The 15,705-nt window shown below is 39.0% G+C and overlaps 1 protein-coding gene across 2 annotated transcripts; it reads left to right on the top strand.

Annotated features, from left to right (window-relative positions):
* The first annotated feature begins 308 nt into the window (after window positions 1–308).
* tasp1 (taspase, threonine aspartase, 1) lies at window positions 309–14,816 on the top strand. Of its 2 annotated transcripts, XR_015860559.1 has the most exons (15): window positions 309–470; window positions 954–1,152; window positions 1,346–1,413; window positions 1,718–1,786; window positions 2,355–2,475; window positions 2,628–2,712; window positions 2,802–2,881; window positions 3,023–3,129; window positions 4,422–4,541; window positions 5,228–5,306; window positions 7,351–7,461; window positions 8,306–8,413; window positions 8,880–8,953; window positions 9,964–10,079; window positions 13,759–14,816. XR_015860559.1 is itself a non-coding variant. In XM_088385602.1 (14 exons), exons 2-14 carry the CDS (start codon window positions 1,023–1,025, stop codon window positions 13,849–13,851), a joined length of 1,245 nt encoding a protein of 414 aa, XP_088241728.1. In that variant the 5' UTR covers window positions 309–470; window positions 954–1,022; the 3' UTR covers window positions 13,852–14,816. The 2 variants fall into 2 exon arrangements, 1 of the variants encoding a protein (XP_088241728.1); XM_088385602.1 differs by lacking the exon at window positions 9,964–10,079.
* Window positions 14,817–15,705: the final 889 nt, after the last annotated feature.

Here is a 15,705-nt window from a genome sequence, read left to right on the forward strand (position 1 = left end):
TGATAAAATGATCTACCCACCATGGACAAGCATTTTTTTCTTTTTTTTATATATATATTGAGAGACATGATAAAATGATCTACCCACCGTGGACATGAATTGATACACATTTATTGTCGATGCGGAGCAAAAAAGAAAAAAAGGCGTGTGCAAGTACAGTTATATACTCTCCATAAAATATAATGTCGCTGTCGTTGTCATGCTGTTTTAGTTGTTCAAAATATTCAATTATTGCTAGATTGGAGCGTTTATTTGATCATGTGACCCAGCGCCTGGACGGTGTGGTGATAATCACTTCCTTAGCAACGCATAGCAAAACCCGGAAGTACTTTATGATGCTTTGGCTAACTGGCTAACGTGACAAATGACAGGGAAGTATGCCCGAGTTGCTTGGTTGAGTAGTTCTGTTACGATTATACGTCTATGACATTGCTAACTGGTGTTTTGCTCTTGGAGGACGAGCATAAGTTGTAAGTTGACGTTGTTTTTTGTACTGTATGTGGGCGAATTGTTAGCTCGCCATCGCGATAAGCTTCTATAGTAAGTTATTTTGCCTGTGATGCGCCATCGTAAATCCCATTGGGAATTATTCTTATGACAAAATGATCAAGCGTCATGCGCTTAACTTTGAAAGTGAGCCACGTCGCTGATGCAAAATTGCATTTGGCAGTGTCATTTGCATTTTTAGAACTAGAGAACCTGCACAGTTTCGTTATATAAATACTGCAAGAATGGGTTAAATTATAATATTACACGCAATAATGGAATAAATTATAATATTACACTTTCATTAGAACAGTCTATTTTATTATCGATGTACCAGTAGGTTTACTGACCACGTTCTCGACCAATGACGTTTCATTGGAGTTGGGCTTTGTACATACATATCAACACTAATGACTTTTGGAGTTTTTTGGGTGAAGTAATATTTGTATTCCCGTTTGCCCTGACAGGTATTCCTTCAAAATGTTTCCCTCACACGATGATGGGCCACGATAGGCTTGTCAAGTTATGCAGGGGTTATGGAAAGTCTACAAAATTCTGCTGAAGAACAACAATACATATTTTACAAAGATAATCCATGGCCCAACAAACAGGAATCAACTAACAAATACAAACCAGGAGTCGGTGGATTTGTTTTAGTGCATGCAGGTAAGTTGCATGAACTCCGTTCACGTTTTGGCAAAAGTAATTAAAATATTAGATTGGGTGGTTTATGCTGCTTTTTCAAGGGAGACAAAATTGAGTTGAATCTTTCAAGCTCTTCAGTCGTTCTGTTAATAGGTAAATTATTTTCTCATTAATGGTCAATCACTTTTATATAATTGATGCCATGTCTTTGCAGGTGCAGGTTACCATTCGGAATCCAAGGCCAAGGAGTACAAGCATGTATGCAAAAGAGCTTGCCAGCAAGTAAGTGTTTTTTCTGACAACATGCTTGAATCCTTACTTATCACAATTTCCTGCACAAAAAATTGTACATAAATACCACAATTTCCTGCACAGAAAATTGTACATAAACACTTATCTCCATCATCATATTTCACTTTTGTCGACCTTGTCCCTTAATTTCTCATTGAAAAATGCATGCATGATGTTTAATGTTTAGCACAATCAGCAGTGTACCAATTGGTGGTGATGAAAATTGTAGGATTGTACCGCTCTGTTTTGAACATATTTATTATTCTGTGGTTTTAACTGTCCTATCATTTTTCAGGCTGTGGACCAGCTCAAAGCAGGGGCACTTGCAGTTGAAGCCGTGGCTGCAGCGCTGGTTGAGCTTGAGGTTGTTTTTTTATAATTCAGATCTGATTATTTTAATTTACGAACAGCTTTTATTTACCACTAAATGAACACTCCATAAATGAAAACACCATCCATTTAACTGCTAAATTCAAGGTGACGTGTTTTTTCTAGAGTAGCCTATGTGTTCTTAATTTGCTCATGCTTGTGCGTATTGCCTGTTGCATGATGTAAGAGATCATTTTCCTCAAGGGAAGGATTTGGGGGGGGGGGGGAAATCTCAATGCTCTCAGCAGCTCCAAGAAGGTACACTTACCTAATTGCTTTTCCGTAAGTGCTTCATTTCAAGTTGGTTACAGAAGACTCAAAAAGCTATTCACTTCAGCCATGGCATAATACGCGTATTAGTAAACGAAGGAGAAATTTATGAAAAAAAAATACTTCAAGGAAAGCAGAGGAAAGATCCAAATATTTTGTGATCCTCTTTTTTATTTCGTGAAGGACGTCATAAACTAAGAGCAAGCCAAAGCGGCCGCTGATCCTTGAGATTACTTTGCTAAGCCATTATCAATGCATCCTGGCCAAATATAATTTGCTCTGTGTGTTCCCAGGACTCTCCTTTTACTAATGCAGGTATGGGCTCCAACATAAATTTGTCAGGGCAAATAGAGTGTGACGCCAGTATCATGGATGGAAAGTCACTGCATTACGGATCTGTGGGTGCTATTAGTGGTACGTCTTTACACTCTCTATTACTCACTCCAGGTATATGCGCTATATTCATTGTTGTCATATGGGGGGAGAGAGAATGAGTAGATACATTTGTATAAACTTGATTTGATTGTCCTTCAATAATACAGACTCGTACCGTAACATCCTTTCAGGCATTAAGAACCCCGTCTTAGTTGCGAATCGACTCTTGAATGAAGCGCAGAAAGGCAAGCTTTCAGCCGGCAGAATACCCCCCTGGTAATTATCATCATTTTCAATTACTTTTTCAGTATTCTGACTACATTATATTTGTACTTCTTGATCAATATCAACAATTTCTTCGCCAGCTTTTTAGTGGGACGAGGAGCACACGACTGGGCTATTAGCCATGGTGTCCCAGCCTGCCCCTCGGAGAAAATGGCCACTAGTGAGTATTTTTCCACCGCTTCCAAAGAAATATCCTTGTAAGAGCTGAAAATTTGCATAAATTCCACACAGGTGCATCTGGATGTGTAGTTGTAGATAAATCAGATGACTGTATTTTTTTTTATTTTTACATCACATATAGAATTCAGTTTATCTGCATACAAGCGGAACAAAAGAAAGATGGAGCTGGCTGAGAAAATGGACCCAGGACATAATCAAACAAAGAAAAGACGACAATCAAGTAGAAATGTGAGTTGTGTTACTTTATTTATTTTGTCCATATAAGAGAGCAAAATGGCCCCTTCACATAACGTACAATTGCGTCAATACTCATGACATCCCAGTAAAGAATATGACAAATAATGTTTTAAGGTGGCCCAGTGGCTTAGTGGATCGCACATCCCCCTCCAAAAAATCAATCACACATACTGACAAACCACCACCACATTTAATGTCACCTTTGAGGAAGAGAAGACATTTATTGATGCAATAAGTGAGGTGTGCTCTGTAAGATCTCAAGTTGCCTCACAAAGGAAATGGACTTAGCAGACTGTACATAGACTTCTCCAGAAAAATGATTCTAGAGTAGACAGTGATTAGTGCATTTTGTTGCACTGAACATCAGAACTGGAGACTGATTTTGTGAGTTGACCTAAAAACCAGCTGAGTAAAGAGAAATTTTGCTTCCAACCCGCAAGTGGTGCTACCCACTCACAGAAGAGTGCGAGAGAGTGAGAGTCTTAAATTTAATATTAATTGTGTGAAATACTCAACACCAATTGTGAACTTCTATTGCCAGATGTTGCCTAATAGTACGTCTTTCCAACATGCATGGTTCTCTGTTGAGTTCTGTTACAGCGACCATCGATATTATATTACTGACATCTGTTCGATAAAGAGCAACAGTTTAGTTGTTGACTTAGCTGTCTTTGAGTAGTCTATAATGAAATGATTGATTTACATTTGTCATGTTAACGCATGAGTTACGATTGCGGAATTAACCGCAGATTTCAAAGCTCTCTGCGGAAATCAAAGCAGTCCGCGCAAATACTGGCGAGGTGCAGTATATTCTGAGTTCACTATTATGCTATGAAAAGACAAGCTGTGCTCGCTTGTTAACCTCGGCTTCGAATGGCCCATCTGTCAGTTTAAAAAAAAAAGAAAATTTTAGTTTCTGGTTGGGTTTAGAAGTGCATCACATGCTGTTCTAATGGCTTGATTTGCATCCACACGGACTCAAGTCACAAGAAATGAAATTTGAAGAGCATGAAAAAATGATTCATACAATTCTTGCCAAATACATTATGTAAGCTATCTGATGCAGCACTTGTGCAGTTTGCAAAACTGCAGCCTCTCCAAATTGTAACTTTTTACATAGTCCAAGTACCTATATGGACTAATTGTACTTACTGTTAAGTTTCACAAGGACAAGCTCCATGTGACTATACTATCTGTTAAAGGTGGATCAACTTTCATATTGATACACTTTGCAATTTTCAAACACTTCCCCTCCATTAATCTTTTTTTTTTTTGTGGTGTAGGAAAATGGTTCCGAGTGCCTTGATACCGTCGGGGCCATTGTGGTTGACATGCAAGGCAATGTAGCTGCAGCGGTTTCCAGTGGAGGTCTGGCCATGAAACATCCAGGCAGGGTTGGCCAGGTAAGAGAGTTTGCAGGTTTTTGTATGTATGCTGTAAGACTTCTCCAAGTTGCAACTTAATAGTTTTTTTTTTTTTTACATATAGAGCAGTCGTAGCAAAAAAAAAAAAAGCATTGTGTTTCACTTTGCTGCTTAACTTTCACGATTGTGATTCACATTGTTATTGTTGTTGCAATGAGAACTCCCCCCCAATCAGTGACAATAAATTCTGATATGTCAGAGCCAATTGTAAACAAAAGGGCAAAATAGTACAGGGCGTTCCCAAATCCAAATAATTGACATCCTTTGAAATATCCATACTGAGAAACTACATGTCCCAAGCAAGTAAAATAAATTGCACTTCACTTAATTGAAAAATAAAAGCTATATGAAAATGTCAGCAGCATATTCAATTTTGTGTAGGTTTTATTGCCGGGTTCACGAAGTTTAACAGGCAAGTTGTTTATAATGTTCAAATCTGCTTCCCAGTTGATGTATATTGATGTATATTGAAATGTCTTCAAAAATGCTGACAATGTTTGATTTTTTTACAAGTAAATTGTATTACAAAGATCCCTTTTCATGCTTTCAACCTTAATGACACAACTATAATATTTGATACCCTTTGTTTTTCTGAAAGATTTGCAGGCGTGAAGCATTGACTTGCAGAAAAGTGTGAGATATCAACAGTTCTTTTTTTTCCTCAGGCTGCTCATTATGGATGTGGCTGCTGGGCTGAAAATGCATGCAACATGAACTCTTACTCTACAGCAGTGAGTACCTCAGGTATAACCGTCTGCACCTTCTCAGCTATCACATTTAACGTTCACCACAAGCCCTACATTTTTTTTTAGTGACAATATGAATCAGAACCAGATATTCTTTTTGAGCCTGTTATTTAGCCCCGATGAGTCAAACTTTAAAAGGCTTGATAATTCTTTCCGATGACCTCCGACCATTCTCAGAGAGTCATTTTCATCAGTCACTTCCTCGGATGATTGAGTCATCGTTTTGCACACGTTGTTAGTCATCTGTTGGCCAGGTGCCTTGCAAGGCACTTTGAATTTACTGTGACATCCAACAAGGGTCACCTGCTACGGATAAAAACGGTGTATAGCCACTGCAGTGTAGCACAATGCATATTCATTTTTAAGATTTGTTGTACAGTTACAGATTCACTACTTCTGTCTCCCTAAACTTATTCTTACCGAGATGTACTCGTTGTCACTTTGGCCCTTGCCATTTCATTCACCACTGCGCTGTTAATGCAGAGGTTTCGGACAACTGAACTAAGTAATGAATAAATACATTATTCATCCATTTAGAAATGTCTAAAAGCACCCACACCAGAGCCCTAGGTTTATATGTAGACTTTCTAACTGACACTAAATTTAGATTAAATAAGAGAGAGTGCAATCTTTTATTTCTGTTACATCCCACTGTTAAAGTACTACCAAAGTTGATGAAATGTAGATGATGCACTACTGTGTTTCTACTACATCCTCTCTTTCCCTGTAATGTTGCCCAGTCTCTGATGTTGGCTAAAAATCTTTATGGGGATGGAGAGTAGAATGTGTGTTCCAGTACATCACCTGTTTTTAATTTCCCTGCATGAAAGCTAGCTCCATCAAAAGAACTAGAAAAACAATAGTTTTCATGCTAACATAGGAGGCGTTTGATCCTCACCCTTCGTCGTTCACTTGGTCCCTCATCGCCTTCCTCCTATTGTGTTTTGATTTGTAATATGTCACTAGTACTTTGTTGTGGACCTTAAAAGAACAGCTTGGCACTGTTTACTCTTGCTGCTGCTGCCGGGCTGTCACAGTGTCCTCATGGATTCGCCTACATTTTATTCTGATGGCGCGGGAGATCTAGTTTAACTGTGTTTGTGTTACCCTGATTACTCTTTGAGCGCTTAATAGGACACGCAGTACAAAAGACCAAGTGCCTGGCCAATCTGACATTCTGCTCTCATTAGAAAAGAAAAAACGTTTGCACTGCTTCAGGCATCTGTTCTCCACAGTTGCAGAACTGCATTTAGTTGTGTTGTAGTTACTTGAGATTTCATGGGGCTTGCGTTCGCATTTACAAAAACATGGCAATACCCCCAATGAGGTTTTCTACGATCTGATTTGTTGCTGTGATTAAAATGGTCATGTTTGAGTTAACCTGGAGACAACTGTATTCATGTTCAAATTCAATGTTATCCCAGATACACCGCACAATAAACACCTGAGATATTTTGTCTTAAAAGATTTTAATTCCAAACACGTATGCCTGTGGCCCCATGCTTTATTTATATCATTTGCTTAAAGTATTTGCACTCTTGTTTCTGTTTCATTCCTTGGACACGATACCATAGCCACATTCAACAAGAGCAAACAGCTTTAAAACAATTCGGCGGTTTGGCAAGAATAACATGTTCACACCCGTGTATCCCACAGATTTGTTTTCTCGGAATTTAAGAATAGGGAAATATACAATGTGTCAGACTTTATAGATAAAGTTGTTAGTGTTACATTTGGCAGACGGTCACTCATGCTCACCAACATCTGTTTCATTTTAACCCCCTACTGTCAGCCAGTGGTGCCATAATAAGAATAACAATAAGAATAATCTTTCCTTTTTGTTTACCCTACATTATTTTGTGCCGCATAAACATACACCTTACCACTAATTTCTATTTAAAGAGATTTATGAATCGTCCTGAGGCCAAATGTGTGTTTCCATAGGCTGCCAGTTAGAATGCAGTTAACAAAAGACTATTTGCTGAAGTAATGCAATGTAAGTTGTTTGAAAATACTCACTTGTGCCTTGGTGTCCCCCACAGGCTGTGGAGAGCATCTGATTCGCACCATGCTGGCACGGGAATGCTCCGCTGCCATGCAGTCGGAAGACGCCCATCAGGCATTGCTGGAAGCTATGCAAAACAAGTTCATCAGTGAGTTCCACATTTGTAGTTTTCATTAACATTTGCCACGAATTGTATCGTATGTGCGGTCAGACGAGTGAGTTTGTGATAAAACAATGATTTTCAAACAGGCGGATGTAACAAACAGATGTTTGGTAGCCCCCATCAGGAAGACCAGAATAAAAAAAAAAAAAGTCTTGTGATTCACTTTGTTTTCTTTTAATTGTTTGAACTAATCCCCCAAATGTCCCACACATCATGTTTGCTGGCCGAACTTCATTTTGAAGATGTTTCCATTGAATGTTTTAGAAGATTTGTTTTATTCTCAGAAGTTTTCCATTATAGAACATTTGGCTTCAGTCCGTGACCATGAGTCTGTACCATTTAAGTCTGATACAGTTGTATGAAACCAATTGAAGTAAATGCATTTGCCCCAAAAACAATGTGCCATAAATCCTGCTCTCACTTCAGTAATGGTTTCTATAATGTAAAGGCCTCTTACTCACAGTTTAAAGTAGAAAGAGTTTTCATGGCATACCTCCCAGCTATTTATGGCAATTGATGGCTAAACAATGAACAATAAACATGAAGACTGTATACCGTAGTGTACTTTGATGCTATGCTTTGAAGAGGCGTAAGCCTTTCAAGTTGTCCAATAAATATACTTCAATTATGGGTAATTTCGTATTTAACCTGTAGGCAAGTGTTTGACATTTTCTTATGTTCTGGAAATGAATTTGTCATAACAAAACGTTTGCATTCATTAATTTTATTTCATTATCATTATTATTGTAGGTCGATTTTGTCTGTTATTTATTTAATGTCATGATAAGAAAACTCTGCCACTAAAATATATCTCTCTAATCACATTAAGGCTCACCCTTTCTGGCCAGCGAAGATCGAGTTTTGGGTGGCGTAATCGTCTTGCGCTGCTGCAAATGTGTGGAACCTCAGCCGTCTACAAATGTTAAGGGTTGTCTAGGTGAGACTTGGGGTATTTCATTGCTGGTCACACTTGGATTCCGTGCCTCAGCTAAGGTCACACAAAAAATGTGGCTGCAAATCTTTCAAATCTATCCTCGGACAATTAGATTGAAGGGAGAGGTGGGTTGGGTTAGTGGGGTGTGGTCGTGGAGGCCCGTGTGTGTCTGCGTGTGTACAGGGGGGGTTCTTCACCCTGGCTTTCCTGGCGGGTGGTCTGTTTTAACTTGAACAATCAGTCTCCGGTTTCACACCCTTCATCTCAGATCTCATGAAGACCTCCCACTATGGAATCAAATGCTAATCTTCAGACAAGCAGGCCTTCTGAATATGCCTCAGTTTGTGGCTGATTGCGTTGGTAGATCTGGTTTCTCTACCTATATGTAATTATTTCGGCAACCCTGTTCTTTATGGTAAAAATGCTATATTGTGTAATTTATTTCATTTGTTCCTCTATGTTTGCACAGTGGAGTTTCTTTGGAGCCATACCACAGAAAGCATGTGTGTAGGCTACATGTCCGCCCAAGACAGCAAAGCAAAGGTGAGCTCTATTACACTGCCACAAGCTAATTTCATCCATTCAATTTCAATAAAATGTGTTGACTGTATTTCCTCTTCTTTCAAACTTTGCTAGTGACATTTAGTTTGTCATTGAGTTTACCTGGACTAGAGCAGTGTTTCCCAATCTGTACTGGGCCATGGAAACTGCAGCAAAAAGAAAAGAAAATAATCACAAAAAGTTCATACATAGGTCAACTCTTGTGTCTGGAAGAGCATTTAATTGTTGTGTCACTGCAGCTAATAAGTAGGAACCTCCTATGTCACATTTTTTCTTTTCAACAAATTTATACTGTAGCTCAGGCATCACGTGAGTCGATTTGACAAATTATTGAACAATCTAAAGTGTTGAAAATGTCTTTGACGATGTAATGTTAATGGTTAAACAAACGCCTATTGATGGATTTTCTGAAAAGTGATGATTTTGCAGGTAGGTGGATTCCACTTGATGCCAGCAATATGATTGATAACGAACAAAGATATATCATTTGTAGGAAATAAAGTTATTTTCAGACCAGTCAAGTAGATAGGATAATTTCCTGCAGCTCACCCAGTAATCTCTCACAACACACTAATGTGCCCTGGCGCAGTGGTTGGGAATCACTTGACTAGAGTTAGCATTTTATCAAGTAATTTATGTGTGTTTAAACTCATTGTAATTCTGGGACATGGGGCAGTTTAAAACGGTGTTGCAATTAGCCATCGAAGATATGAAAGCATGCAGAGTAACTATAGAAACAAAATACAAAATGAACATCAAGCATCAGTGAGTACTCGCAGAAATTTGGCAGCTGATCGATCCCAGTTTCCAGATGTGCTGTCCAAGTTACTTTATCGTAGCACAAAGAAGCATGCGAGACCGAGTCGCAACAATGAAACAGAGCAGCAGAAGAAAGACAGATCATGGTTCTTTCTTTTGAATTGGTTCAATGACTTGACGTAGAATGCCGTCAGCTTGCTGCTAAAACCCATAATTTGGATGGATCTTGTCAGAAATGGACTCTGGGCTTGCCAAAAGCATATACAGTGCTTCCAATGGCAGCAGGTGGCTGGGACTGAAGATTAATGTCTGGAAATATTTGCCTACAAGCATGTGAAGGAAGATGAAGGTAAAATTTCTTGTTTGGATTTCGAGCGACATCTCTCCCAATGAATGATAGACATGTGTGGACTGGAAAATTATTTAACTTTGTCAGTGTCTGGTCAGCGCACGCACATGCAGTCGAGGCCAACTTGAACCATTTCTACTCCCCTGCCGCATCTTTGTTTGATTAAGTCATCTCGGTTCCTTCATTGTTGTCCTCATTGATTCTTTTAATTAAAATTACATCAGTGTTTTGGTCACATTTTTAAGAAAGACAGTCTATTCAGTGAGGTTGAATGTAGTTCTTGAACAAGAGCATTTTAATACAGTGGCTTTGAGGACTGATCACATTGATTTGTTTGGCCCATGAATCTCTCTCTCTGAATGAGGAGAGGCCACTGTTTTTCAAGGTTGGCTCAGATTTCAAAGCATTGGTGCTATGTCCTGCTGAGCACTGTTCCACCCCTCCTGACTTTACTCATGTCTTGTGGTATATCTGTCTTGGTACACTGCATCGAAAAAATAGCATGTTGTGTACTTAGTAGAAGAAATTAGAACTTAATTTCTCTGGTTAGTTGCAGAATGTAAGAATGCAAGGTTTGCTATAGTTCACTGTGTCTATTTACAGCAATGACTTAAGCAAGCTCATGCGTTGGTTCCACAGCAAACGTTGCAGTTACTTTAGAGAGTGATCAAGCGGCGTGTTGAAGGGGTGAGGCAACAAACCTTACATGGTGCATCTGTTCCTTTTACCTTCTGCATGCCAAAGCAGCTGGCTGTCCAGTACTTGAAGCCAACATTGTGGGTGCAAAACAAAACTCGAGCCTTTGCTTCTCTGCTGGGCCTCAAAATGCTGCCAACACATTCTCCACCAAATGAATGCCCAAGTGAAGGGCATCTGTTTTCTCTCCAGTCTGTTTAGGTCGCAGAAAAACCCATCGATTAAAAGCTTTTGTTGCATATATAAGTGCGGTTGCGATACTTGACTAGACCGCTTTTGACCAATCTGTCCCAAATATGCAGCTGAAGTGATGGTAATATTTATTACTGGGTTTCAGTTGTTGTTGTTTTGCTAGTCAGTGAGGTTGACACCCGATCACACTGTGATGAACTCACCCATGTCACATCACTTCAATCTTGTCGATTATAGCAAGTCGTTTTATTTCTTTTATGCAAGATGGCACTTTTCATTTTGAGTTTTTGAAATTGTGGAACAAAAGATCCCATTTATTATATGACACATCTGGCTTGTGGGTGTGTATCGTCCATGAGCAATCATGCAAATCCCCAACCAAGGGTTAGCAAAATATCTTGTGCCCCGGCATGCTTTGCATTCAAATTAAACAACATGAACTTTCATTATTTGGTGTGCCAAAGTGCAGTATAAATGGTATACAGCGTGAGATCCTTTCAATATTGTCACGTTAGCCTAAAATGATTGCATGATTACTATGGACGAAATAGAATAGAATAGAATGTCTTTATTGTCATTGTACAGCAGGCAGACAACAAAATTGGGAGACGTAAGAGCCTTATTCATGAGCGACATCGACAGGCTGCGACACTGCCGAAACGTATTTCCCCACATGGCTTATCATGCCTGCGCAGATGAAAGAGAAATGTAAAATATGTTGCCCCCCTACCTAGGCGCGGTTGCCTCTTCCTGGACATCATTACCACTATAAAGCTTTTGCTGTGCAAACTAAGGTCAGAGATAATCATATTGCATGCATTGCAAGTCCCTTTGATATTGTGTATTTTTTATTTATTTTTTTTAACGTGACAAGTGTCTTTCATTCTTGAACATTTTGTTTTTGTTATCCATTTAGTCCTGGTAATAAATAGCACATGACTTAAAGAATGTGAAAGCCACAACAAAACAGTGACATAGGCAGTGTGCTAAAAGTGACTTGGCGTTCTCTCTGGAGTCAGTATGTGGCTTGTCTTGCCTCGCAGTCATAAGTTGTTTGTTACTCAGATCGATCAACTATGTCTTTGATGTGATGTTTTGACCCGGCTTTTGTCTTCACTGGGTGTCAACTTGACAGAAAGCACACTGGTGGTCTGTATAGCCTCGTTTTCCCGATTAGTTTTGGATAGCTATCGTGTAATTGGACTTTTCTTCAAGCCCACCAAAGGTCATTATCATGGAGTAAGCATGCATTCCATTGGCAACCTTTTGATATGTTTTGGCCGTCGATGTGCGTTTTACTCCATGGCGGGCTATCGTAAAGTCAGCATAGCGTGACCAAATAGGTTTGTAATCGACATGTGCATCCATCGCATTAGTTGTTTACACATGCCATGGCTACAGTATGGTTATTTACTGACTATAAATAGGCACACATCCTCCCTGAACCACAAGCAGAATTTTGGGATGAGCAACATGCTGTCAGGGTTGTGGTGTGCTTGCTCACTTGTCTGGATCTTTTTGCCTGCCCGCTCATTATGGTCATTGTCAAGTTGCCACCAAAGTGAAAGTCTCAAAAGGGCATCGACGGCTTACATGTCGGCGTGTTGTTCATGTTTATCATGCATGGCTCCTACCCAGTAAATCGTTTTAAATAGTATATGTTTCGATTTCTATTCAATTTATTCGGAGTTGCGAAGACTTCAAAAGGCTCTTCTGACATGAAAGCACCTTAAGTTGATTATGACTCAGCTTTGAACCTTCACTTGAAACAGATTTAAAATGGCTGTTCTCAAAACCCATCCACAAAAGATGAAGGGAATAAGATGAATACAGAAGGTTGTATTGGAGGCATAATAACCCCCCGAGAGTGTTGCCATGTGTGTATGTAGCCTTGTCTGGGTGATGTTCCAGTGTATGACAGTTGCCCCCAGGATGTCAGGGGCCATCGTCTAGGACTTGACTAAAAGAATGTTATAGAGATGGATGGTCCTGCAACTGGAGATGTGATGTCAGGCCAATTCAGTGGCCTGTTGATTCTCTCATTGTTTCTGATGTTTTATTACACCCCCCACCCCTAAATAAATCGCTCGTCCGAGTGTCACTTAATAGTCAAAACAGACAAATGGAGATGAAACTCAAAAACATCAGCCAATGTCAAAGTGTGTTTATCAAACCAAAGTTGATTTGAGTCTGGACCGATGTGCAACAGCTGTCTATAGACCGCAAGACATCAAACACTGCATTCTATCACTTTGACACTGTGATGCTTTAAATGTTCACAGTGGTCTCATTTGAGCAACAAACTGACCTGCAAGTAATTAATTCTGCAGCCTTGCCACTTTAAATTTTCATATCATTCTCTGATGTAAAGATGTACTTTTGGCAGTTTACAGTGGACCAGCTGTCACCCAGCTGTAGTCACTATGATGACTAGCATTTTTCCCCACCAGTTCATGAATTTGACTCACTGGTGTCTCTTTTTGACCGGATGAGCCGTTTTGTTCAAGATGTCCGTCGTTGAACAAGGAAAACAAAGATGTGGAGTAATAGTTGGTTCTTTATTTGCGAGATCTTGGGTTGTTTTCAACTGTTGAGAAGTGTATTGTGTACTGACTGCCGTGAGACAACCCAAGATCTTGCAAATAAAGAACCAACTATTACTCCACATCTTTGTTTTCCTTGCTCAACGACGGACATCTTGAACAAAACGCAACAATTGCTAGTAGCATTTTTGGATTTGATGTCAAGTAGTGTGTCCATCTAATGTTGTCTTCTTCTGCACTCCTTCCAGACACACATATCCAGATTACCACCTGGCACTGTTCCTGGTCAATCGCTGGCCATCGAAGGAGGTGTTTGTCGCCTGACGAACACGGTAGATTGAGTCCCATTCGCCTTCCTTGTTGGCTTCTCAAGCAATTTTATACTCACAAGGTATTATGATGGATGATGCTGGAAATGAAAAGCTTGAGTGTGGTCCGTGCACTTGCAGGACTTCCATATGCACTTGGGGTTATACTTGATGCACTGTTGCCTTGATGTGCCACGTATTGATTTATTCCTTTTTATGGTAGATAAGCTACGATTATGAGGTAAACAGGGTGGATGTTATTTTGTATTACTTCATCAATGGAACTATTTTTGAGGGATTTCAATTCAAATTCTATGATAGTCCTCAAGCACAATAGATGAAATATGCACACGTATAATAACTTGTAAATGGCGCCTTTATATATGACAGGAAAAATTGTGATCTTATTACTCCGATAAACATATTTAGCATCTGTTTTTTCACACACGTACATCATTAAGCCCATGTTGCACAATAAAAATCATACGAGTCTTAGTTAATGAGACACTTTCAGCCTTTATAACCACAACATAGTTTATGAAAAATGTATTACATAGAACTGCATGCGCTTCACCAAGAGGGCAGAGCTACATATATGCACTACCAGAGCTATGTGGATATTGAAGCACTCAGGTAGCTTACTCAGTTAGAGCTACAAACAAGAACAACTGTTAGCAAACCATGAATAACACATATCTATATAGATATTACATTAAAGGACATGTATTTTGTTTTTATGAAGGAGAAACTATACTACAGTTTATGCATTTCAGTGCACATTCAAATGGTGCTATAAAGTTTTACTTGAAAAAGTATAAATTCATCTTTCTGTTAAGATACTTTTCTCTATTAATAAATGTTCCAAGTCATAAGACAATATGACTAATGCTTGTCACATGAAAATGTAGTGTACAAATATAAAATACAGAAAATTCTAATATGTGCGCAGCGTTCCACAGTGATTGAGAAGTAAATAAACTTTTATGTTGCCATGTTAACTGTGTCCGTCTTGGGAAACTTCAGACAGTTTGTGTTTCAATTCTGCCATGCTGCTATTTGGAGAACTTTTTTTTTTTTTTTAACCGTATGAGACCGTGTTTTATTCCTGTCAAAAATGTATAGTCTAGGAATAAATTGCATGCTGGTTGGGAAAGCAAACTCGACAGACGGTCGCCAGTACGCTGAACCTCATGGCACAAGTATGTTGAGGAGCCACTCTTTCACACATTCTTCTATTTTGTTTTGTTTCATGGAGGTTACTCATTACTACGCATTACTCATTTTGAATGATATCCGCCACACACTTTCTAAATTACTGAGGAAAAGTGTGAAATGACTGCTGCTTCTCTACCTGGTCCTAATTTCCAGCCTACAAATTTTAAGGACTTATCGTGAAGTGTCGAAGCCAAAACATTTAAAACTTCAAAGGATATCAGATTGAAGATTCCCATGAGTTTGATGGGGTCAAAGTTCCAAACAATATATTTTTTCCCCTGTTCTTTACGGTTTTCAAGGAATTTTCAACCAGTATTCAGATAACAGCTTTACAGGCAATAATACATCAGTCTAGTTGCCAACTTTGAATGTGCCACTTATTTTAGACTGACTAAAAAGTGCTTAACATTTGAGTAGTCACCGATACCAAGGACTGATACTTGGGAAAATCATTTTCTCACATTTGATTAAAAAATTGATTTATTAATTATTGTTCATGAACAAAAAATACAATATTTTCTTGAACGTGTTGTACGGTTCATTCAAGTACAACACTTTTGAGACTAAGAAGTTGTCATTACTGACATTTTAACATCCAACTGTATGTTCTTAAAATACATCCCGTGACACAAGGCATTTCAGCTACGTGGTGCCTCAGTCTGCACATTAGGG

The sequence above is a fragment of the Syngnathus floridae genome, chromosome 9, assembly GCF_059516105.1.
Source record: "Syngnathus floridae isolate MCC-2025c chromosome 9, RoL_Sflo_1.0, whole genome shotgun sequence".
Lineage (NCBI taxonomy): Eukaryota > Metazoa > Chordata > Actinopteri > Syngnathiformes > Syngnathidae > Syngnathus > Syngnathus floridae.